Here is a 25,245-nt window from a genome sequence, read left to right on the forward strand (position 1 = left end):
ATAACAAACCTTGGACCGTAGCTGTTTGTTTTCTTGGCTTGTCGTCCAGAGAGGGACTCTGTTCTAACAGAAGTTCTCTTCATCACTGTGGAATCTACATAAAAATAAAAATATAAAATCATCACAACAAATGTAACTTTATAAGGGAAAAAAATATAGAAGTAATGGTTTGTGAACTTAAAAACAAACAAACCATTATCATGATTATTATAGTAATTTTAATTCTGTTGGTTCTTATGGTTTGTCAAAGACAAATCCTATATACTAACTTTACATGTACTTAAAAAAGCGGGCTTCATACAACATTTTGTATGCATAATTATTTACCATTCTACACCAGTCTCAGAGAAATGTTCCTTGGTCAGTAAATTCCCCTGAAAGATCAATTAAAATAACTAATTTAATCATACAATTTTGTGAAATATTTATGATCAGAATGAAACTCAATATGAAAGACTTATAAAATAAGCTGCGTTCATTTTAAAAATTTTATTGGGATGTAAATATGGGTTGGTCATGTGATTAAATCCAATGTAGATTTCTTCAAATAATGGGCTACTCTAGTATCCACCTTGGAGATTTGGGTAAGTCCTTGCATACCATCCCAGAGATTAGGGTAAGTGTCGAGTATTTTGAGATTAATTAATAAATTCAGTTGCATGTGTGTTTTTGCAAGATCTTAATTTAGCTTGCCTTCAATGACATCTCTTTGATTTGTGTATAGATAAGGCTAAGTACAAAAGAAACAGTGCACTAAGCATGCATCACACCTGCTTCCTTAACGATTATTTTTTTTTATCTTATTTTCACTGAATGAACAATATTTATTACTTTTTTTCATATCATCATGATCATCGATGATTGAAAAGTGGGGTTGACCTACTTTCTTTAGAGTGGTGAACAGGCTTTTGCCAACATCCACTTCTCTTCGCAGGCCGTCTTGTTTTGATTCTGGAAAACGCGTAAAATGTCAAACCTGTGACAGCCTACCACTTCAACTAATATTTTGTCTGAATTATATCTGATTATACATAACAGACGTACATGTTATATTAAAAATTCTAACATAAATAAACTCAAATGTCACAAGAAATCCAATAATTATATATCTTTTATCCATATTTATGAGCTCTCATTCCTTGATTCAAACTAATGCTTTTTCTACCACAATCAGCAATCCTCGGCTGACACCACTATCCATTCATTGGTGCAAGGCACAAGCCACCCGAGGAGCTTCGAGTGTCCTTCTGGACTTATATGCTCAAAATCAAAAACTCCGGGACGGAGAACTTGTGAAAATGGATTAAAAACACTTAAATGTTGGTTTTCTTGTGACAGTTGTATAAATTTATGTTGAAATTGTTAATTTAACACTGAAAAAATATGTCATTTAATTTTTTTCATATTTTGTATATATCTTATTTAGTATGTCCTACATACTATAAAGCAGACATTTCAATAGGTTTCTGACTTACGAGATATTGAGTTACCATACCCCACAGTGTCTGCAAGTGTAGGCTGATAAAAAATATCGGAGATGTGTCTTTTAAAATATTTTAGAGTATGAATAGGGTCGAAAAAGCAAGAGTGACAACTTAAACCATAAAAAAATTAATTTGGCCGAAGTTCAAGGTCGTCATTGTATTGATTAACTGTAAAAATATCGATTGGTGAAGCTGAGCTCAATATTGCACGGGGCAAAGTTAAACGAGTCATGATCATGAGAAAAACGTGTCATGTTTACATTTCTCGAGTACGGGAAAACCCAACTATGACGTCACACATTCCTGAAATAAGACAATCCACAGAACTTTTCCGTCAACAACCATGTAAAAATATTCTTTGCGTTCTGAAATTTACAAAATACCCTACCATGTACATATTATGACCCGTTTTTATGATTTTATACTACCTGTTTTTACCATGTATGATCTTTATAAGAGATACTATGACGCAAAGAGCCTGTGGGGAAACGGCAGAGTGGATTTCTATTCCGTAATTTGATAATATTTGCAAGAAATTTTGAATGTTTTCAGATATTTTTATACTAGATGGTGAACGCAAACAAACAGTCAAAAAAATTATACAAGTAAAAAATATAGAGAAAGTAAATCAAAGTAAGGACCATACATCCTTCATCCCCTTAACACGTCTGTTACTAAAATCAGACATATTTCTGACGAAATTTTAGTTGCAAGAAGGCTGTCAGCGGTACAGTGTAAGCCATCAAGGTTTTACAACGTTCTCAGAATCAACCTGACAGCCTGCGAAGAGATTTGGATGTAAGCAAAAGCCTATCCATTTCTTAAAGAAAGACCATTCAAAAAATTAAAAAGTTCAATAAGGAAACACTGTCTTTAACTTAGTCTTAAATCTATAACGTAACATAATTTTAAAGTAAAATACAGTCAGAGTGCAGGACATTGGTGTCTTTAAATTCAAATTTATGAGATTGAGAATACCATTCTCAGAATATGTCAGTGCAATAAAGCCAGCATGATTGTCATAAGCCAGTGCTGTCAGTCAGTTCGCAGCTTCAAATTATCCTTTACCAAGTCTACAGAGTGATCTTCGTGCGTGAGATGAATTCATTTCAATATTTGCTCCATAAATTCCAACAAAAATGAAGTTTTTAATTTCATTGTGGGACAGAATACTCACATAAAATTGTGTTGTTTTTCCCCTTCAGCATCAAGTTGAATTTCCCATACGCTTGCCTTGTTGTTTCATTTCGACCAATAAGATTCCTCGTCTCATTCGTCTAAATTTGGAAGATCTCGGTATGATCTCGGGGGAATTCCCGAGATTTTGTAAATTACAAACAACATGGCGACAACTCGGTGGGCTCTCCTCGAATCAGTTGTAATAGTAACATTTTTCATAAGTTCACAAGTGGAATTATCTTTTTCTGAAGGTGAGTTTATTGTTTTAAATCTATTCCATTGCTTAGTAATTTTTTTAAAACCGAAATTTTGCTCGACCGGCGAATCCCACTTTTTACCTGGCGATTTTACCTGAAATTTATGTAATGATTAGGTATGCATGCTTATTGATGCGGAAATGATGCTGTTCTGTCACAACTGTTGACCACTAATGAGTAAAAGTAATTAATATTCATTCTCCGTAACTTATTAATTAGTTTTTACTGGTTTTTGAAGTTATTCTGCGATCTTGTAGCTAGAATTTGCTCGGTGATAAAAAGAACGTAGTAGAAATATAGTGAAAGTTAAAAGTTACTCTCTCTCTCTCTCTCAGTGTGACTCACCATAATTTTTTAACTTTTATTCTGGCCAGGTATTGAAAATAAAATTATTCCAAAAATTGAATTTTTATCGATATTATTGTACAGCTGCTGTATTTATAATTCTATGTCATTTGTAAAAGACCACATTGTCAATCATGCATGTGATAAGATTACAATCTTTTGCAAATTGCATTACTGTTGCATGAATGAGATTTTTACATAAGAGATAATCAATTAAAAAAAAAATCATTATATGTTATCTGCAAATTTAGAAAATGTCCTCTTCTCTGAATTGAATTACTATTTAAAATTCTCAAAATTTCTATTCATACACTATTAACATAAACTTCACTTGACATTATTTTCATTGCCAGTTTATAAGGAGAACTATAAAATCAATATCATTCTCTGACCAGTGTACGTATTGCAAAACCCCATCTACTTTGTTAACAGGGCAATATATTTATCAGATCCCAGTGGAGAAGAGTAAATTGGAAACAAAGTTCGTGTAACTTGAAAATACAGTTTGATCTATAGACAGAGAAATATTTATGGTTAGGAAGGAATGGGGAGGGGGGGGGGGTTGAGGATTAAATCACATACATAGTTCTCTTCTTCAAAATTTTCTTCCTGTTTTAGAATTTCTTTTGTAATATGGAATTTCAAAGACATTCAGTGCTAAAATACAGATCAAATCAATACTTGACTGGCAATACCCAGTGTGTAATGTAAATATTTATTTCAAAGGACTAAGGAAGTCATTTTAGGAAATTCATTGTCCTAATTCAGTTTATTCACGGTCTACTGAGCTTGTGCATTACAGGTAAAACTTGGCACGGACAGAGTTTACACAAGATTAAAATTTGATATTAACCCTTCAGTCTGCAATGTTGGAGTTTTAAATTCTTCTTTTCAATTAATAAATAATTATAAGCAGTAAAATATGAAATACAGAAAGATGACGCTTGTAACCAAAACACAATTCTATTGAATTATTTCATTTTAACTGACCAGTGAAATACACCCTTATATAGGCACCAAAGTAAATATTGAAACACTTTTGTTTCATTTATGTATACCTGGTATATGTTTTGTTCAGCATGTTCAGTGGTCAGCTGATACCTTACATGCTTATAAAATACCTTTAGACAGAAATACATATATTTTGGTACCAGCATTTATGGTGTATTAATTAAAGAATAAAATCCATTTAATCATTTTTCAATTAGAGCATGTTAGGTGTCTTATAAACAAAATAGGATATCCTGTATTGGACAGTTGAAGTGGATCCCTCATTCTGTTAGAGAGCGACTGTCATTGAGTTAAGGAAACTGAGTCAGTTGGTTGTACATGTACACTAATAATAAGTCAGCTCTCTGTCAACTGCTCTGGATAGCCCACACTTGTATTTTACCAAGTTCAATATAAACCGTCCCATTTTTGTCACAAAAATAAAAAAATGGTATTCAAAAAGATGACAAAAATTTGATCATATTGATTGAAGATTTCAGTTTTCAAACAAATCAAATTTTATAGAAAACAAATCTAATTTTTTAAGATACTGCACATGAAACAATGGGGCATTGCATTAGTAAACTTTAATGTACTTGCTTTGAAAATATATTATTTGTCCTACATTGATTTAAAACATTTGCATGAGTTTATTTCTGAAAAAGAAATTAATGCAGGCGTTATAGGTGTATAATTACAACTAGCTTATACCACATTGCCCTTCATTGTGTAATCGTGATATTCAGGATACTCGGAGAAAATAGGGCTATGACTCAAATAAATGTTCTTAAAATTCAATCCTGGGGACATTTAGTATTGAGAAAATCAATTATTATGAAATTGAGCCTATTTTATTATACATGTATAAATATTGTAGTTTCAAGGTCTAACAACTTTTGAGATATGACCAGTTAAAAAAATAAATGTTAATAAAAAAAAATATTGGATATATTGCAATTTATAGGTTTGTTTTATACAATATTACATTCATTACATTTAAAATGTATAACTTATTGAGTATTTAACATGTTAAATGTATAACATATGATCTGTCAACTTCGAGTGTTATATATTGAGTCACACATTAATGATTAAATAAATCTACCAGAATAATTTTTATAAATTTTTGTACTAATTGAAAAAAAAAAAATTAATGAGTACAGTATGAAAAATTTATGAGTATGGTATGAAAAAATATCAATATTAAAACTGCAGTGCCTGAAATCATTCATCAGTTTCTCCTGTCATTGGGTCACTGACCTAATTAGCATTTTAATTAAAAAGATTCTAACATCTTACATGAAATTGTGATGACTTAAGCATTAGTTAGTTGAAAATTTGATTTATAAAGAACATGGGTGATAACACACCACACATATATATCTTGTAGTATATTCAAGTGAAAGAAGTTCTTTACAGTCGAAGCAAGAGAATTTTGTTGATTTGTTTGTTGGATCATGGGACAGACATGAACAATTTATCAAATTAGGGAGGGCTATTTTTTTACGTAGAAATAGCTTCAGTGAACTCTGATGAATGAGAGAGAGGGATCTAGGTATATATTCATGACGACTTTACATTTCTCTTTGATCATTTCTTACAACACTTTACATGAAAGTTCTCCTTTTTTCTTAAAGATGAATATTTAGTTGTTAATATTTGCAATATTAAAAAATATAAGTATTGATCATGGAAAATAATGATATTTTGAATGCAAAGTGAAATTAGTTTGAAATTAAGTTCATTAAAATATTATATTTTTTTGTGATATTAAAAATTATTTAAGTATTCAGGAAAAACAATGATATTTGAACACAAAATGAAAAAAAAAGTTTCATTAGGTTTATTGAAATTTAAAATGCAAGAAAGCATACTGGGTACTGTGAAATCACTAATTGTCATGGGGATTTAATTTTGATTGCTTTCGAGGGACAGAGAGAACCACAAATTTATGACCACCACAAAATGTAAAATTTCATATGCATTACAGTACTACAAAACATTTTCCAACCACGAAATCAATTTCCAACAAACCAGTGTTAAATTTTTCTCAAACCTGGAAAATTTGACCTCTTAAAAATATGTGATTTTACAGTATTAATATTGGGAGGGGTTATTATTGGAGTATGTAGAGACAAAATTGATATGTATACACCAAAATAAGATGGATCCTGGTGTCTGGTGTGTGAGATGGAGTAGCTACCGTTAAATGATAAAGTATTTCTGTAGATAATAGTGCAATTAGCATAGAACACGGTGCACACAGTTAAGTACATGAATAAGTGGCGGCAGTTGAAGAAATGTGTGAATGGCAGTTATGCATATAAATGTAGCAGAAGAAGAATACTTCGATGTTGATTTTGTCAGTTCGTTATACCTAAGTCTAGCTAAGATGATATTGCCAATCTCGTTACACATGAGATTTTGCCAGTCTCGTAAAACATGATGTAGTTTTTCTTTTTCTAGGCCAGATGTGCTTATTTTCTGGAAAACAATGTAGTATATTTTTCCTTGCAAGCAATACAATACACATCTCTCTCTCTCCCTGTTGTCAGTTCAGAATCCATCAGTTTTAGGTGTAGAGATTTAGAAAACCGCTTCAGTTTGGCAGAGAATGCGATGAGTGACAGAACTGTGTAAGAATCGGAGCCGACCGCCAGCCCAGGAATCTGTTTTGTTTACAAACAATCTACAGGAGTTTGTATGAAATATGTCAGCTGGGGGCACGATGAGGAGAGAATCACATTGTATAGTAACATGAAAGGGAGGGGGAAGCCAGGAGAAATGTACAAGTGTTGAACTAGAGGATGTGGATGGGGGGTGTATGGCTTTTGTCAGAATTAGCTTGAATGATAATGCTGATATTTTAACTTAATAGGGGGACACACCCTAAAGGTTTTGTTTCATGTTTATTTGGCATACATTATGTTGGGTAATTCTTATGTGGGTGAAGGACCGTGTGTTGAATTTATAATATTTACTAGATCTTTGCTCAGTTTACAAGTTCGTAAGATTTGTTTATGAATTACGAATTGAATGAATTCAGAAGACTTTTGGGGTGTATGGAGATTCATGTCCATTATAAATACATTGAATTATGAAATCAGAATGAGATTTTATATTCAGATGCAGTTGATTCAGAGATTTTCTTTCTTTTGTTTGGGGGGGGGGGGAGGGGGGTGAGGAAATAGGAATTGAACAATTTGTTATATATTTTGCAAAGATGAGGCAAACAAAGGTAGAATTATTGTTTGTCATATTCTCACCTGCCCTGTAAAATGTAAGTTTAAGAAATCTAACATACTTTTTAGGGGACCATCAAATTAATTATTCAATAGTTGTTTTGTTTTTGTTGAATAGGATATATAGTAAGAGTGGATTTTTTTTTCTGTGTGACATTCTCTCTTTGCAGTCTCAGATGTTAATAATTCATGCAGCTTTTAGTGAGTTTCCCTGTGTATATATGTTGTCCAATTAGATAGGCAATCAATGTTTTTTTCCCATTAACCTAAAGTGAATCGAAAGTTTAAAAGAAATTAACTTCCATCTTTTCCTGTGTCATTTTTAGCATCATAAATCATTAAAAGAATGAAATGGACCTTGAAGGGTTAAAACATTTTGAAGGTTAAAATATTGAGAAAATAAGATTAAAGGTATATACAAATATTGGTCACAGTCCAATGGCCTCAAATCTAAACATCACACGACTTCATTCAATAACCATTTTGTGACTCGGGGTGGAAATTTAAGATGTATTACGCATTGGAAAAATAAAATAGCTGATGATGTCAGGCTTTTAAACATGCAGTCACGTTTTGGGTTATTTTGGTCATATAATGTGGGTATATAGGTTGTGTAATTTTAAGGTGTAAACGATCAGCACATTTCAAAAGACCGTGACAGAAAATCATGTCAGTACGTCAGCTTCCTAGTTTCATAACCAAAGAAATTTTCCTTAAGAACATACCATGTACATAATGTATTACTATGTAATTGTAAAAATTCCTTTTGGTTATGCACCTTTAAAATGTGGCCATCAATGCACCTTATTTGATTTTGCAAAAACATGGTTTTCTATGTAATCATTATTATAAGTTATAATTTGGTATTGTGTTAATTAGTTAGTTTATCATTTCTTTATAAAAAAGTATTTAATAAAATTATTTATTTTAATGTTCCCCTATTTTGATTTAAGAATACAATATTTGAGGAAAAAAATGAAAAAATAAATATTTCTTTTCTATATTGATTTGATATTGTTTTTCTCTTTTTATGTTAATCTGAAACATTGGTCTCGAAAATTTCATTTTGTGTCTTTTTTTTATTAGACAAAGTTTTAAAAAGAATCCAAATTGTTGACATTGTAATCAGTTGTTAAATCTTGTGTTTTCTAGACTGGAAAATCATCCTCTAGGCTTAAAACATGACATTTGTAAAGCATTATCTAAACACATGGATTGCATTTTCTAACTGGATTAGACATTTCTAAACATTCCTTTAATGTAATTACTGGTAAACAGGAATATTGTACTAAAATTTCTAAAGGCACAGTTCTATCTGATAGAACAAAATTATATAGTATAGTTACAATGAAAAAAATGTGGGAAAATTTAAAGTTTTGCTTATGTACATGCATTATATTTAAATTTAGCTCCCTTTTAAAATATTTTTAAATATGTAAACTTGATAAATGTCTTTCAATATTTGATGATTTTGGCATCTTCTTAAAATACAATAAATTTCTCATGTTATAATGATGTTATACACATGTATTCTGTGTAGATAGCATATCTTTTAAGAATGAAACTTCGTAATTCATATCATCAGGGGTAAATGAAAAATTAAACAGTACTCAAATAAGTACATGATTGTATAGTTAAAATAATCACCTTAGAATTTTATTGCTTATTTATGAATATTACTCATATCATATGAATTCATGGTAGACATAGAATAATTTTTTTTTTTAATTATTCCATTAAAAATGCAAAAATGAGATTCAGAAGATTCTAAAGTTTTAGTCATCAAGTGCCTAGGTGTTTATATTAATTTATCCTTTGTGCATATTCAGATATTAGAAAATTAATTTTGGAGTTAAATATGGTGCAGCACTGTGTCCCTTTCTATTAACATGAAAGTGTAAATTAGATACTCTGGGGTGACATTGTCATTAAATGTTACTTTAAGTGCAGACTTCATTGTAATGGTGGGGCACCATGCTAAACCGCGAACTGTCTCGCTGTGAGACTGGTCATTAAATCATTTGTTAATCTGCTTAATTAATGAGGAGCCAGATTATTCATGTGACATCATATGTACCTATAGCTACACCAAATCTTGTAGATTTTCTTTGTATTTATTGAAACTCTAGTATTTTAAGTTATGTGACAAAGATAAGATGTTGCAGCATATATTATTTTAATTAATAGGTATATAAAGTCTTAAGAAACCTCTGAACACTCATAAAAACAATTTTAAAGAGAAAATAGAAAGAAAAAAAACATAAATTTATATATTTAGTTAGTTCATATCAGCAAGTAAATTATAGCCTGCAACCAATCACCACAAAGATTTCCTTTATTTTTAAATGTTCTTGACTAAGTTCTGATTCAGAAGAAGCCCACGTATGATGATAGTAACTTTGTTTTATAGCAAGAACTTACGTTCTAATTTAGAATTCTTTTATATTTCAGTCTTGTTTAATTTGTGTATTTATTGAGGAGAGATAAGATAGGTCCAGAGGATGTTTGACCTTTGACCATTGACCCATTTGACCTAATAGACCCTAAGGGGCCCTCTTGTGATGTCCATTAATTTGTATGGTCACAGGTAATAGACACATAACTGAAATTAGTCTGCTGCTTAGTGTTAATTCATACGTCACTAAATTAAAGAGGCTTGGCATTTAACCTGAGTCTAATATGTTCATCGTACTGTATAATTTTTTTTTTTTTTACATGATGCAGTCACTGGAAAGACAACGAGTTGGACATTTATGCAAATAAATGTTTAATTGGTCAAGTTTTGACCACACAGATAACTGGTATTTGACATTTAGGACCTTTAATTTACGCTTATGAAAAATGGGATTTTTTTTCTTTTGGACATTGTATGAAAATTTAAATATTTCATATTCAGCACAGCAATACACTTATACCTAAATATTTTTATTAAAAAAAATCTATCACAGAAGAAACATATGTCACTCTTTGCTATATTTAAAAATGGAAAATACATGTACACAAATTATAAAATTAAATATGTTAAATTTCTCTTAATTTAATAAAATATCAAGAACGCTTAAATTTAATGTAAGGTGGCTATACTGTAGAAGTACTTTTTTCCGTGTGGTATTAATTCAGGCTATGTAACAGTATGCTGTCACAAACTTTCTGTGAAAACTTGTCCCATCTAACTTAAAAAAAAACATATAAGGCATACAATGAGAGTCTTAAGATATCCGTGTAATTTTCTACCATCGGAATGAACAGAATTAAAGTTTCTGTGGAAATATGACCCAGTGGAAAAAAGTACATCTACAGTAACTGAAATTACTCAACCTTTTATGAGTAATATGTATATTGTAACAAAGTCCAGAAATTCAATGGAGAGCAAAATTTTTAAATGGAGAGGAATACCGTAGAAGTGCAATGAGACACTTGTGTAAATATTTTATGTGTAAACTGAACATGTATTACTTTAAATATAGATCTTGCCTTACGCATAAACCAGTTTTCTATAGGTTATATTTATTTTAAATTGTAGACTATTACTTATGAAGGCCTTTAATTTTGAGGGTATATATAAAATATTTATTTCCTATCTAGTTTGTAGTAAAGATTTGATTGGTTAGCAAGTAGGGTGTAAATTTCTGTACACTTGACTTGAGCCAGGGTTAAATTAAACATGATTTCACAATGCATAGTTTTCCAATGATAAAAAGCAAATAATATAACGTTACAATGCATTGTAGTACCTTCCGAAAACCAAAGATGCATCAACTGACAAAGTGTGATGATTCTAAGCCAATAATTACGCAGTGAATCTTATCGATAGGATTGGACTTATGTAAAATCTAACAAAGAATTTTTTGGGATACAATGAGTACAGAAATTTACACCTGGCCTACTAACCAATCAAATATCCTGTTGCACTTAGATAAATAGGAAATATAGAATTTTTATTTTTGCTTAGACTGCTTACTGTCTAAGTCAGAATAAATTTTGAGACATTATTGCAAAAACACAATTCTTTAGAATAAACAAAAAAAGCTTGATCGAATTTAAATGCAATGTCTTCTGGGCTTTATAATTATAATTAAGCTGTTGTTTTATCATAGGTTTTAGAATCCTGATCATCATGATAATAAAGGAACATTTTTTGGTGCACACTTATACAGATTACCTTGTGTATTGTATAACTCATTGTCACAAATTATGAGTAATTTACGTCTAACTAATGTTATAAATGTAACAGTGTTGAAGTTTAATGCTGAGCAAGGAAAAAATGCCCAGGTGGTATTTCAAGGAAATTTCAGGAAATAAATATCTTGCAATGTATAAAATTTGAAGTTGTACCTGGCTTGAGTAGCTGTTTTGAAAGTCAGAACAATATGCATATGTTTAATTTGGAGACACAAAGTATGAATTGGTGAAGCTTCACATTTAACGGTAAATAATGGATAAAATGTAAATTAAATAATTTTTTCAGGGAAAACCTTAAAACAAAAACCTTGACAATTTTCATGGACTTTGCTTAAATTTTATAAAAAATTACCGACCCCTTGAACATTAATATTTTGTCGCAAGAGAGATTAGAGACCTTATTTTGATGTTAATGTTTTGTTAAATACAGTCAAGGCTCATTATCTTGAATTTGATTGGGGACTGAGAAAATTTTTGGGTATCCAACTATCGTCTGATCTTCAGAAAATTGTGATTTTTTTTTAGAACATGCTCGATCAACATAAGCCCTGATCATATACAGCTGAATTTCATTTTCAAGAATACAGATTATGATATCTCAAATACCATGAAATCAATATGTTGAAGTGGGTTGGAAGTTCCAAAAACTTTTCCTTTAAGTTAAATTTACCTTTAATATCTTAATTGAACCCTTGGATGTCCTAATTATAAAATTATGGATTATGTCCTATTAAATTTTGGTTTTTAAATATCTGCATTAAGACCACTGTTGACTCTTTAACTCTTTCAAAAGTATTTTTAAGATAAAGGTTATTGTGGTTAAAATTACATAAAAGGAACATGAATACATCTTTACTCAGAATGCTTGTAATTTCAAGCTATGAGCATATTTCATGATGAGAAAAGTATTTTTAAAAAGATTAGAAATACATGTGATTCTAAAATATGATTCTTGTTTTTTTTCCAGGAGTAGCCTACAGCCTTTTTAACAGTGATTCAGAGCTAGATTCTGTGATATCTTTTGGACAACACCATACCTTATACAAAAGACAGAGTGGTAACTTAAGTGATCCTACAACAGCGCCACCTACCACAGCATCAAAGAGTCCCACCACACAGCCACAAACCACCACCCAGCTACCGACTACAACACCAGATTATACCGAACAAAAGGTACGTGTACAAAACACAGGTAGAAACCACCACACACTACACAGCCACAAACCACCACACAGCCACAAACCTCCACACAGCCACAAACCACACACCACATAGCTACTGACAACCACACCAGATTATACCGAACAATTAGGTAGGTGTACAAAAGACAGGTAGAAACCACCACACAGCCACCACCACCACACAGCCACAAACCACCACACAGCTACTGACCACCACACCAGATTATACCGAACAAAAGGTAGGTGTACAAAACACAGGTAGAAACCACCACACAGCCACAAACCACCACACAGCTACAGTCCACCACACCAGATTATACTGAACAAAAGGTACGTTTACAAAACACAGGTAGCAACCACCACACCAGAGACCTGTTCAACAGAGCGAACGTTTCAGAGCGCTCACAAAAATTCCTTATACCTCCAGTAGAAATGTTTGTGAGTGCTCGCTCGGCCTCAGATTATACCTAACAAAAAAACAAGTGGTATGTCCACGAAACACAGTTACAAAAACCACACCAAATTTTACCAAAGAAAAGGTACAAATAAAGCAAGTGTTAAGAGTACAAAGCACAGCTTCAAACCACCACACCACAATACTACATTCAGTATATATAATTTTTTGCACCTTTCCTGCACATTGTGATATTGTAAATATCTATCATTTGCTCTTTAAACTGTACATGTTATGGCATATAATTGCATTTCTTTAATACATTTGTGGTATATATTACTGATTTTTAAAAAATATCATGTAGTCATAATGTGACATTCATTATCAAAGAAGGAAAAACATAAACAATTGTTAAAAAAACCCCAATATTTCTAGAAGCATCCAATAATGGTGGTGAAATAAATTACTTTTTTCTCTGATACCGTTCCATGAAATTGGAATTTTAAAAATGTATAAAGCAACAACTCAGTTACATGCAGTTAATGTTAATTATGAAGACAATTTGAAATATTGTATGATAATGTATTCCACGTTACATTTTTATTTTCTACCACAGAACCGACCATGACAGTTTAATTATTCTAATATAAATCAACATTTAACCAATGTACGGAAGCCACGTTTTACAATTTTAATTCACTGGTTTCTTTTTTTTTTCTTCATTATGATTAAAGAACTGTGTAATTGTGGACTTGTGGTTAACATAGGAAGTAACATTTAAAAATATAAATTTGATTTGAAAATTGTTAATAGCTTGGAGTACTAAGACCTCTTATTAAAATGTATCCTGTTAGACAAGATGGATCGGAATTTTACATTTATTACCAGGATGTCCATGATGGTCATGCCCAATTCTTGAACTTTTTCAAAATTTATGAAATAATGTCACATGGTAAAATGCTCTTCAGACTACAGTTTAATTTTTTTCCAAACATTGACCTTGCTTTACCTTTACAAGTTTGTGACAATTAGTAAAATGTGAGTAATAACTATATGATAACTTGTCAACATTTCATTGTAGCTCAGCCAGAATCATAAGTATTACAAGTCCAAGGTTATAACTACCACAGCGGAATTCCCGAACTACTGGACAGAGCTTTACAATGTCAAACATAGTGAACCGCTATCAGGAAGTCATAGAGTAGCAGTGGTAAGTATGGACTTAAGTCAAGTCACTCTATAGAAAGTTAGTAAGTCAGACTTAAGTCACTTGGAAACAGTGAATCAGTATCAGGAAGTCATAGAGTAGCTGTGGTTAGTACAGACTTAAGTCACTATAGAATGTAAGTAAGTCAGACTTAAGTGACTTGGAATAGTTTTAAAAATTGTCAAATTCAAGTGTTTTAAGTTTGTTCAAGGCAAACAGTTATGATATTTCATGAGTTAGACTGGATTATCTCTGCTCAATTGTACACAATCAGATTAAAAAGAATTTAATGGTAGATAATATATGTAATTATGTGACATTAATTGTAGATATTTTTTTTTAATTCCAGAGCGTACCAATCAACTTTAAGTTCAAATTTTATGGTCATGAAGTTACAAAAATCACCATAGCGACAGGAGGTAACAGAGGACTTGCTGAGGCCATTTTTAAAAAAAAAAATGTTTAGTTGCCCTCCCGTGACCAACTGACTAAAAAAGGCCTGACTCAAACTTTTTTTTACATCTAGGACCCAATATATTTTTTTCTTCTTTAATTCCTCTTATCCCATCAACAAGTGTTGAAATTTTCTGGAAAAATGATTTCCCCTACCTTCCTACCGACCCAATAATTTTACCTTGAGTCGCGAGAGGGCAATCAAGCATTCATTTAAATATGGCCTTACATATAGAACTTATTTATACAATGAACACTAACTATTTAAGAATGTGTAGACTTGAAACTTGTTGTAGAAAACTTAACAAATTACAGTAAAACTTGCCTATGAGAGGCTTTCCTCCAAAGAATTTTTGCTTAGATATTACTCCTACACGTAAGGAAGAGCCTCCGTTAAGGCCTCTACACTCCTTATGTGCAGTGCCAAGTCAAAAGTATCTCGCCGTGAACCTCTAGCATGGTGGAGTAGCTTAGATATATTCTAGTTACTTATGATTCCCTGACCTTTTCTTAAAATAGTCTATGGAGAAAATTGTGTGTGTATAAAGAACCTGAACATACAGAATTTTCAAGTGAAAATCATTTATAAATTAATTTTAAGACATTTTATTAATTCATTATTAAACTTAAAGGGACATTTAAGCATCCCTGACCTTGTGTTGTCTCACAAACTAACATACAGTTACATGTACAAATTCACAGTGTGGCAGGAGTGATATTTTTATGAACTAGAATAATATCCTTAATAGCCAAAAAAGCGTACTAAGTGCTTTATGAAATTCAATATACATAACTAAATTATCGGTGGATCTTATCTAAACTAGACAAGAGTAGAAGCTCTTACAAATTAAGCATCAAAATTAAGTTACTCATACTTGAACGGTTTATTCATTTTTGAGAGGTAAAGCAAGAGAATGCATAATAATCGATACAAACGACGATTGGATAACCAAAGTAAATAGATTAGAGACATGTTTTGTTTTGTGTGCAGTGGAAGCAGGTTTAACAAAAAGCCAGGATAATTTTATCAGATGAACATAATTCTTCTTTTATTTCCAGGTTTCCTTTATATGAGCCCATTTCTGCACCAATGGTTGACTGCTACTCAATACATAGCTCCATTGATGGCAAACTTCGATACCTCAATGAATAACGATTCCATTATTCTCTATAAAGATTTTGGTAAGTTAATCCCATGCAATCCATTAGCATCAATAATTCTCAGATCTGCTGAGAGTATTATAAGCATGTAGCTCCTAGTGCCAACTTGTCAGTAATTTTCAAGTCTTCTATGAAATATGGAGTTCAAGATCTTCAATCAAACCCAAAAGTCAGTGAAACAATACAAATAGAGAACGGAGCAAACAAGGACCTCTAAAAAATTCAGGGATGGGATCAGATGCAATGGATGAGTAAGCATCCCATTCTAAAAAGCCATTGGCCTGCAAATCTGAATATGTTCAAGACCAAATAATTAGAAATATATATGAGAATTATTTAACAACGAAAGTCCTTCATTTGTTACTATATTCAATGTAGGGACCTTTTTAGCTCACCTCGACGAAGTCGAGATGAGCTTATGCTATACCCCCGGCGTTGGCGTCGGTGTCGGCGTCCCAGGTTAAAGTTTTAGGAGCAAGTCCATTCCCAAGTAACTATAAGCCCTATCTGAACCAAACTTGCATGGATGATGCATCTAGGGATGTACACTACCAGACTTGCTTCGGATGCTGGATCTGACCTACATTTTCTAGATGAGTGACCAGGTTAAAGTTTTTGGAGCAGGTTAAAGTTTTTGGAGCAGGTTAAAGTTTTTGGAGCAGGTCCATTCCCAAGGAATTATAAGCCCTACCCAGACCAAACTTGCATGGATGATGCATCTAGGAATGTACACTACCAGACTTGCTTCGGATGCTGGATCTGACCTACATTTTCCAGATGAGTGACCAGGTTAAAGTTTTTGGAGCAGGTCTATTCCCAAGGAACTATAAGCCCTACCTGAACCAAACTTGCATGGATGATGCATCTAGGGATGTACACTACCAGACTTGCTTTGGATGCTGGATCTGACCTACATTGTCTAGATGAGTGACCAGGTTAAAGTTTTTGGAGCAGGTCCATTCCACAGGAACTATAAGCCCTATTTGGACCAAACTTGCATGGATGATGCATCTAGGGATGGACACTACCAGACTTGCTTCCGATGCTGGATCTGACCTACATTTTCATTCCCAAGTAACTATAAGCCCTACCTGAAGCAAACTTGCATGGATGATGTATCTAGGGATGTACACTACCCGACTAGTTTCAGATGCTGGATCTGACCTACATTTTCATTCCCAAGTAACTATGAGCTCTATTTGGACCAAACTTGCATGGATGATGTATCTAGGGATGGACACTACCAGACTTGCTTCGGATACTGGATCTGACCTACATTTTCATTCCCAAGTAACTATAAGCCCTACCTGAACCAAACTTGCTTGGATGATGCATCTTGGGATGGACACTACCAGACTTGCTTCGGATGCTGGATCTGACCTACATTTTCATTCCCAAGTAACTATAAGCCCTATTTGGACCAAACTTGCATAGATGATGTATCTAGGGATGGACACTACCAGACTTGCTTCGGATGCTGGATCTGACCTACATTTTCATTAGCAACCACCACACACCACACAGCCACAAACCACCTCAAGTAACTATAAGCCCTACCTGAACCAAACTTGCATGGATGATGCCTCTAGGGATGGACACTACCAGACTTGCTTCGGATGCTGGATCTGACCTACATTTTCATTCCCAAGTAACTATGAGCCCTATTTGGACCAAACTTGCATAGATGATGTATCTAGGGATGGACACTACCAGACTTGCTTCGGATGCTGGATCTGACCTACATTTTCATTCACAAGTAACTATAAGCCCTACCTGAAGCAAACTTGCATGGATGATGTATCTAGGGATGGACACTACCAGACTTGCTTCGGATGCTGGATCTGACCTACATTTTTCATTCCCAAGTAACTGTAAGCCCTAGCTAAACCAAACTTGCATGGATGATGTATCTTAGGATGGACACTACCAGGCTTGCTTCGGATGCTGGATCTGACCTATATTTTCCATACAAGAGACCAGGTTAAAGTTTTGGGAACAGATCAATCCGAATGAACTTGAAGTCTTTGATATCTGCAGTTTAACAGTTATGAATATTTGTTTGCACAATACATGTTTTTCACACTACACGCATAGAAATGTATATATGCCATGTAGAGGGTTAAGCACAACTTGCAAGAATATTGTTGTTGGGATGAATACTTAATATTAAGAAAATATGATGTAGGATTTGCATTACTTAAACTGATAACATTCGTCGAGGTGAGCTTCGTAATCTTTGATTACCTATGTTTATAGAATATTCTTGTAACTATAAATTTTCAAATATAAGCAGTCCGGAAACTGTTTGGTTCAGTCTTGAATTAGTACCACTCTAAGTATTACTATGTAACACAGCTGTGTAAAGAATTTTCAAATTAATGGCTTTTGAGGGTAAGCACATGTAAGATTTATCAAAAAGGGAAAACTCATTAACCTTGCAAAAAATAACTCATATACAGGTATTCTTATGGCATTAGAGGAAATATTAGAAAGGTTCTGTAGGAAGAGATTAATTAAAAGGACATTAGACACTGTTCTTCTCTTGATGTCTTTTAAGCAAGCTGACAAAGGAAATTAATTAAAATTGAAATGAGAATTTCTATAATGGCAGCTCACATCAATAACTCTTCACAAAAAAAAAACATTTTGTTATCTCAGACTTGATAGGATGGAGGTAAAACTTTGAGATATTCAATGACTCGAGATATAAAGGGTGAAATACTCAAAGAATAAGTGGTTGGGACTTCCAATTCACTTCGGCATATCCATGGTATAAGAGATATCAGTGTTCGAGATACTGAAGTTCAACTGTACGAGGGGTTATCAAAAAGTTCGTGGACTAGCGCCATAAAATTAAAACCGCTATGGGTACATCAGTGAATTTTAAAATATCTTGTTAGCATCATCTTTTCTATCTGAAGAATAAACAATAAATCATAAATTTCATTTTTTAATTAATTAGTTATGTTTTTGTAAGCAATGGTATGTCCAGGTGGCGCAACCTCGAACACGACGTTTTTGCGACCTACGTGTAACTGAGAAAAACTGGTTTGATATGAACATATGACATCCAAAAATCAGGTTGATTCAGGTATGTGTTTGGACACAATTGCTACATAAAATATGAAATTTTTACCTCATTCTGGAAGTTATATGAAATTTTATCGAAAATTTAACAGGGAGTGTCCAAACAAACAAGGCCTTAAAAATGACGTTAAAAGGGGGAGGGGTGTCCTTTTCCAACATTCTGTATAAAGTTTTGTCCCTGAAAAAACTGGTATAGACCTAAGAAATGTTTAAACTGGCTACGGAGAAATAATATGCATCCAGATTACTTGTCTTGTAATGTCAAAATAGATTTAGAGAGCTAAGAGATGCACAGCTAATGTCGATTTTTAGTCAAGGTGTGAAAAATCAATCACCTCAAAAAATGACTGATTATTTGTTGTAGATATGGAAATCCCAAAAGTAAAATATACTGGCACAATCAAGTGAGGATCTCTCTCACTGCATAAATCCATTTGGAATATTATTAATATTATTTATTGCCGTTCAATATAAAGACAATATAAAGACATATAAACAAGGCGGGATTAAGTCCTTACTCAGCTCCAGACAATCTCAGCAAAATAAGTGTATGAGCTAGGTAGAAAACATTGAAAACAATGACGTTGTCGGACGTCATGAAACTAAACAGCGACAGCGCCGGGTGATCATACAATGTCGTTTTTATTTTATAATAATTTGGCAAATAATGAACGTATCAAGCTGAAATTTTCAACATTTCTTTATTTGTTTGTTGTTTTATGTCCCATATAAATTTTGAAAACACAGACTACATGGTACTAATTTTATAGCCTCAGTCCACGAACTTTTTGATAACCCCTCGTATTTGAAGGATATGGAGATAACAAACAATATCAAAGTTCATATTTCAATACAAAATAGGAGCAGAGCAAACACAGACCTCCAAAACATCAGAGGTGGGATCAGGTGCCATGCAGCACTGTTAAGGCTTACTATGAGAAATCAACGGAAAATAGAAGTGCAAAAACGGGAATTGTTTTTAAAACTGAATTTATTTTTATTCAGCTGTTCTATTATCACAGAACTTAAATACTTATGGAAATAGCATAGTATAACCTACTCTGTACTGTATGGAGTTTGGTCCCATCGATGGACAGTCACGTGATGAATGCATAGTAGGTACACGGAATGTAGGTCGATAACAAATTTCAATATCGCAAGGGCATACCCTAGTTGAAATTAAAAATTCAAACTATTAATTGTTTCTGCATACTTTGTACTTTCTGGAAAGTGCTGCTGCTTTGAATAGAATTCGCGTTTTAATAGTTATAATTTCAAGTAAATAGGCCGATGTCGAAATATGTTTGACTTTTACCAAATATTTTGTGTACTTATGAAATCATGCTCTCGATTTAAAGAAAGCAGCAGCACTTTTCACGTTAAGGAACATATCCTTTATTTATATTCAAAAAATGGTCATGATTTATTTAGTGTATGCCCTTGCGAAAAAGCGATTTTATGAGGCACCTCGATGTAAAATATACCTAACCTGAACATTAAAACAAGACAGAATTATTTAAATACATTCTCTCGATAGTTGATGAATAATCGCACTGAACAAAGGATATACATTAGTATTATTAGCCTATTAAAAACCTGTAAATAATATTCTGTTTTATAATAAAACGCATTTTTCATTGTTAAAAAATTCCCAAATCTGCCTCTCACAGTACATGGAATACGTCATTTTTACCAAAATGACGTCATGATTGACAAGTTCATCGAGATCAGTGATTTGTTTAAAACCAGCTGTATGGGATTTAACTAGCAACTTTTGTTAATGCATTGGTAAGTTCTATTGTTGTTTATTATGCTAATACAGTTTAAAGTTGCAAATTATTTCATTTTAGGGTAATATGATGAATGCATAAAAGTGATATTTTTGTGTGACGTCACAGTAAACTTTTCCCATACAAATTAGGCCATGCCCCCTTTTTCTAGCCTTAACAGTGCTGCGCATGGAGGAGTGAGCATCCCCTGCTGACCGGTCACACCCGCTGTGTGCTCCTTGACATGATCTGGAAATATATATAATTCCTTTGAAGAATTTTTAGCTCTACTGGTCAGAGACCAGAAGAGCTTATGCGATAGTAAGGTGTCCGTCGTCCGTCCGTCCGTCCGTCCGTCCGTCCGTCCGTCTGTCTGTCTAGCTGTCCGTCTGTCTGTAAACAATTTTTCAAAACGCTACTTCTTCTACAGTTTTGTTCTGATTTTAATATAACTTGGCACACAAGTAGACTACACTAAGATACATAAAATAGTGCATGGGATTTTGATTTCGATGAACGGTGTTGCCATGGTTACTAAAAATAGATTTTCTGTGAAATTTCTTTAAAACGCTACTCCTCGTACAATTTTGTTCTGATTTCAATATTACTTGGCACACAAGTAGACTACAGTAAGATACCTAAAATAGTGCATCGGTTTTTGATTTCGATGAACGGTGTTGCCATGGTTACTAAAAATAGAAATGTCTGTGAAATTCCTTTAAAACGCTACTCCTCGTACAATTTTGTTCTGATTTCAATATTACTTGGCACACAAGTACATTGCATTAAGATACATAAAATAGTGCATGGGATTTTGATTTCGATGAACGGTGTTGCCATGGTTACTAAAAATAGATTTTCTGTGAAATTTCTTTAAAACGCTACTCCTCGTACAATTTTGTTCTGATTTCAATATTACTTGGCACACAAGTAGACTACAGTAAGATACCTAAAATAGTGCATCGGTTTTTGATTTCGATGAACGGTGTTGCCATGGTTACTAAAAATAGAAATGTCTGTGAAATTTCTTTAAAACGCTACTTCTTCTACAGTTTTGGTCTGACGGCAATGGCTTCTTTTCTCATCCTTTTTTTTATAAGTACAAACCAGTAGAGCTACAGTCTTGACAGAGACTTCTGGTTCATTTAAGATCATATTAATTGTTACTTGAACAAGTTTCCTCACAAATAATTAAGGTAGTACCTATAACCAGGCATTTGTGCAAAGTACCAGACATTATTTTCTGTATTATGGTCAAGATAATCTATATTGGAAATCACAAGTATTGCCGTTACTTCATTTTCTTTTTGCATCTTTATCTATTGAGACATTTCTGAAAACAGTTTAAAAATCAGAAGATAATGATCATTACAATTAATTTGTCATATATAATGAAGAGATACAAAACGGAAACTCAAGTAATGTGTCTGCAGTCATTAATATCAACTCTCCCATAAGTAATTTTGTTGGACATGAGGAGATAAAAGAACTTAAACCATAAAATTGCTGGAATAGAGGAAATGGGAACTTTCCTCAGATTTCCAGGTAATTTGAGAAGAAAAGGATTTTGCTGTGTTATTGTTTTCGAGTGCTTAGGAGAAATTTGTATTGATGAACTTGCGAAAACTGGTCATATTGGCTAATCATCTGGAAGTGGCATGAGGTGTAATGAAAAAGCTGACGACAAAATTGATATACCCGAGAGCAATAGTAAATGGAAGAACAATAATTATCTGAATATTGTGAAAAATTATAGCAATTTTCTCCATTGTATTGTATCTGTCACCTATCATATTTCCAATTTTAAAAGCAATTTTCAAAAACATATATGTCCAATACATATGTCCAAAAATAATATGTTTTTTCACCCCAAAAAAAAGAAATATTCATTCATAAGAGTCTATATTGCAAAAATGCAGGAAAGGTAGGTCAAAAGCAGGGAAACATTTAGGGCTTAATCTCTCAAAAGAGATGTGCAGTTTGTTGGCAATTTGATTTCAAATTGATTTCACTTCATTTTAGTGACACTATATTCCATCACATCAGTGTTTAATGATTCAGTTATTTCAGTTATAATTAAATATAGTAAGTCAGTTATTTTTAGAGAAGGTCTGTAGCATTTTGATATTTGTTTGATTTGCTGAAGCTTGCAGTTGTTTCAGATCCCAATATTTTTTTCATTTTATAAGGCAATGATTTCAAAATGCTTGTTTCCAAATTTTTTTTTCCAAAATGTAAATACAGTCAAACCTTCTTATCTCAAACTTGATGGGTCTGAGAAAAAAAATTGAGATATATGAGGATTCAAAATATTGAAGGTAAAATACTAAAAATAATAAATGATTGGAACTTAAACATAACTTTGACATTTCAGTGCTGCATGTTTGAAATGTCAAGGTTCAATTGTATGTCCTCTAATAGTTTCTAGCCTAATATTGATATCTTGAAGCATTTTAAGTCTATCAATATTGCAACAAATTGATAGAAAAAATGATCAGAACTAAGAGTCTTGTGTATAGACCTGTTTTATGTTATTGGAATGCATAAAAGTAAAGCCGATACTGTCATTGTTAAATGAAACGCCAGGCTCCTGAGATTCTATTGCTGTGTCTATATGCTAAGACTGGGTTAATGGTGCCTGGATAATTGAAAATTTGGCTAGCAGCTCACCAACTATCATAGCTTGTCATCAGAAAGAACGGAATAAAGCCAATCCATAGACCATTCCATTATACATCATACTCGAATTTGTATACCTGTGACGGAATGGAGATTGATTGTAGAGAACAGAGTAAGGGTTCTGATACTGACTTTTTGAGGGAACTAAAGGATCTTGATTGGTAAATTAATGTTTACACAGACAGTTTGGGTGTTTTCCTAAGTCCAGGGATGAAAATCTTAATCTAATTAAAATGTGTAATTTGCAGAATGTATCAATTATATTAAGGATTTTAGGAGGGGGGGGGTATATTAAGTTTGTATGAAAAAGCTAACTAGGGAGAGCTAAGAAAGCAAATTATGTTCAATCCCTAAAAATCTGCAGATAATATAAATCTGTAAAGGGGCAGAAAGTTTGGACCCAAGAATTTTTTTTTAGGTGTGATCAGGTGGTAAGAAGAAGTAAGCATCCCCTGTTCACCAATCACAATAAATTAAACAAGAAATAACTGGTATTTCATGCATTTTATAATTTCAGACTGAGGCATATTATTGTCTCTTTTTATCTAAGTAAGAATAGGAAATCTGGAACAATTTTAACGATAAAGACATTTAAGATCTTCATTTTGTAATTAACAAATACTCTCTAACAAATAATTGAGCCAGAGGGTCTGCTCTTAGTTACCAATACAGGTACAGTCAAATTTCATTCTCGACTGTAGATTTTGCTTGGTGTATTAAAAAAAGATATCAGGTCTGATCAAATGTGAAAGGTCTTAGATGTTTACTACAATAGAAAACAATATAAAATGATTATCAAAAAATGAGAAACTAAAAATAGAACCATCTGTGACCAAAGTTTGAAGGTATCATGTATTGCAGAAAAATCATTATTTTGAAATATGGAAATGGCAAATGTATTGATTAAAATGTATTACTGAATTGCTAGATGATAAAATCTTTCCATTATTATGGCATTGAGCTCTGGAGCTGAAACGTCATCTAGCTAGCACCACCCAAAGAAATTGCCACAGGATGTACGTGACCGAATGTGTCAGTCCATGCATCCGAAATAGAATATCTTATTAAAATTTATTCAGTGAAAATACAGTTTAAAAATTTACTTATTGAAAATTAAATCGAATATATTTCTAGGTTTGTGCATGGAACACTTCTGCTTATTGAATAGGTAGTGCATCATTCAATTTCAAAGTACATGACTGTATATGTGAAGAACACTTTTATGCCCCTTTGCAAATTGGGAGTGGGGGGGCAATATGATTTAGCCCTATCCAACCCTCTGTCTGGCTGTTTGATTGTCCACAAAACTTTCCTGGTAACCAACCCATAACTTTGAACAGTTGGTGCTAAGTCTTTCTAATTTCACAGGTGTTTTCCTTGTGATAATACCTGTCTTTGGGTACCATGCTTTTTGTTTTTATCTCCAACATGACCTTGAACTTTCTCTTGAACTTTAACCTATTCTATAAGAGTTTCAGCATTTGTGCTGTAAAATCACAATTTTTTTTGGTTTAAATGATGATATATATATAATTAAAACAGAGCAGAAATAAAATGAGCAAACAAAAAACAAAAACATTTCCGAAAAATACAGACAAAAGATACTGAACGTTTAGGCAAAAATTAGATGTGATT

The 25,245-nt window shown here is 32.8% G+C and overlaps 2 protein-coding genes and 1 long non-coding RNA gene across 6 annotated transcripts in view; 2 read left to right on the plus strand and 1 right to left on the minus strand.

Moving 5' to 3' along the window:
• Positions 1 to 2,730, minus strand: part of LOC134276959 (uncharacterized) — a 42,269-nt gene extending 39,539 nt beyond the window's left edge. Inside the window, exons 1-3 of the mRNA XM_062759248.1 lie at positions 2,662 to 2,730; positions 328 to 374; positions 10 to 94 (exon numbers count right to left, since the gene is read on the minus strand). Of these exons, the coding sequence (XP_062615232.1) occupies positions 10 to 83 (74 nt within the window). The 5' untranslated portion in view covers positions 84 to 94; positions 328 to 374; positions 2,662 to 2,730. The remainder of the gene's footprint in view (positions 1 to 9; positions 95 to 327; positions 375 to 2,661) is intronic.
• Positions 2,731 to 2,782: 52 nt separating this feature from the next.
• Positions 2,783 to 25,245, plus strand: part of LOC134276958 (plexin domain-containing protein 2-like) — a 44,305-nt gene continuing 21,842 nt past the window's right edge. For all 4 annotated transcript variants that reach the window (XM_062759246.1, XM_062759244.1, XM_062759247.1 and 1 more), the window contains exons 1-5: positions 2,783 to 2,914; positions 12,647 to 12,852; positions 14,336 to 14,464; positions 14,811 to 14,880; positions 15,974 to 16,096. In XM_062759246.1, the coding sequence (XP_062615230.1) occupies positions 2,827 to 2,914; positions 12,647 to 12,852; positions 14,336 to 14,464; positions 14,811 to 14,880; positions 15,974 to 16,096 (616 nt within the window). In that variant the 5' untranslated portion in view covers positions 2,783 to 2,826. The remainder of the gene's footprint in view (positions 2,915 to 12,646; positions 12,853 to 14,335; positions 14,465 to 14,810; positions 14,881 to 15,973; positions 16,097 to 25,245) is intronic.
• On the plus strand, positions 16,463 to 17,309 carry LOC134276961 (uncharacterized). The gene is made up of 2 exons (XR_009994147.1): positions 16,463 to 16,680; positions 16,719 to 17,309. It is a non-coding gene; the product is annotated as an uncharacterized LOC134276961 (long non-coding RNA).

Source organism: Saccostrea cucullata, unplaced genomic scaffold, assembly GCF_032062105.1.
Source record: "Saccostrea cucullata isolate Sc308-1 unplaced genomic scaffold, CSIRO_AGI_Scuc_v1 ctg428, whole genome shotgun sequence".
Taxonomy (NCBI): Eukaryota; Metazoa; Mollusca; class Bivalvia; order Ostreida; family Ostreidae; genus Saccostrea; species Saccostrea cuccullata.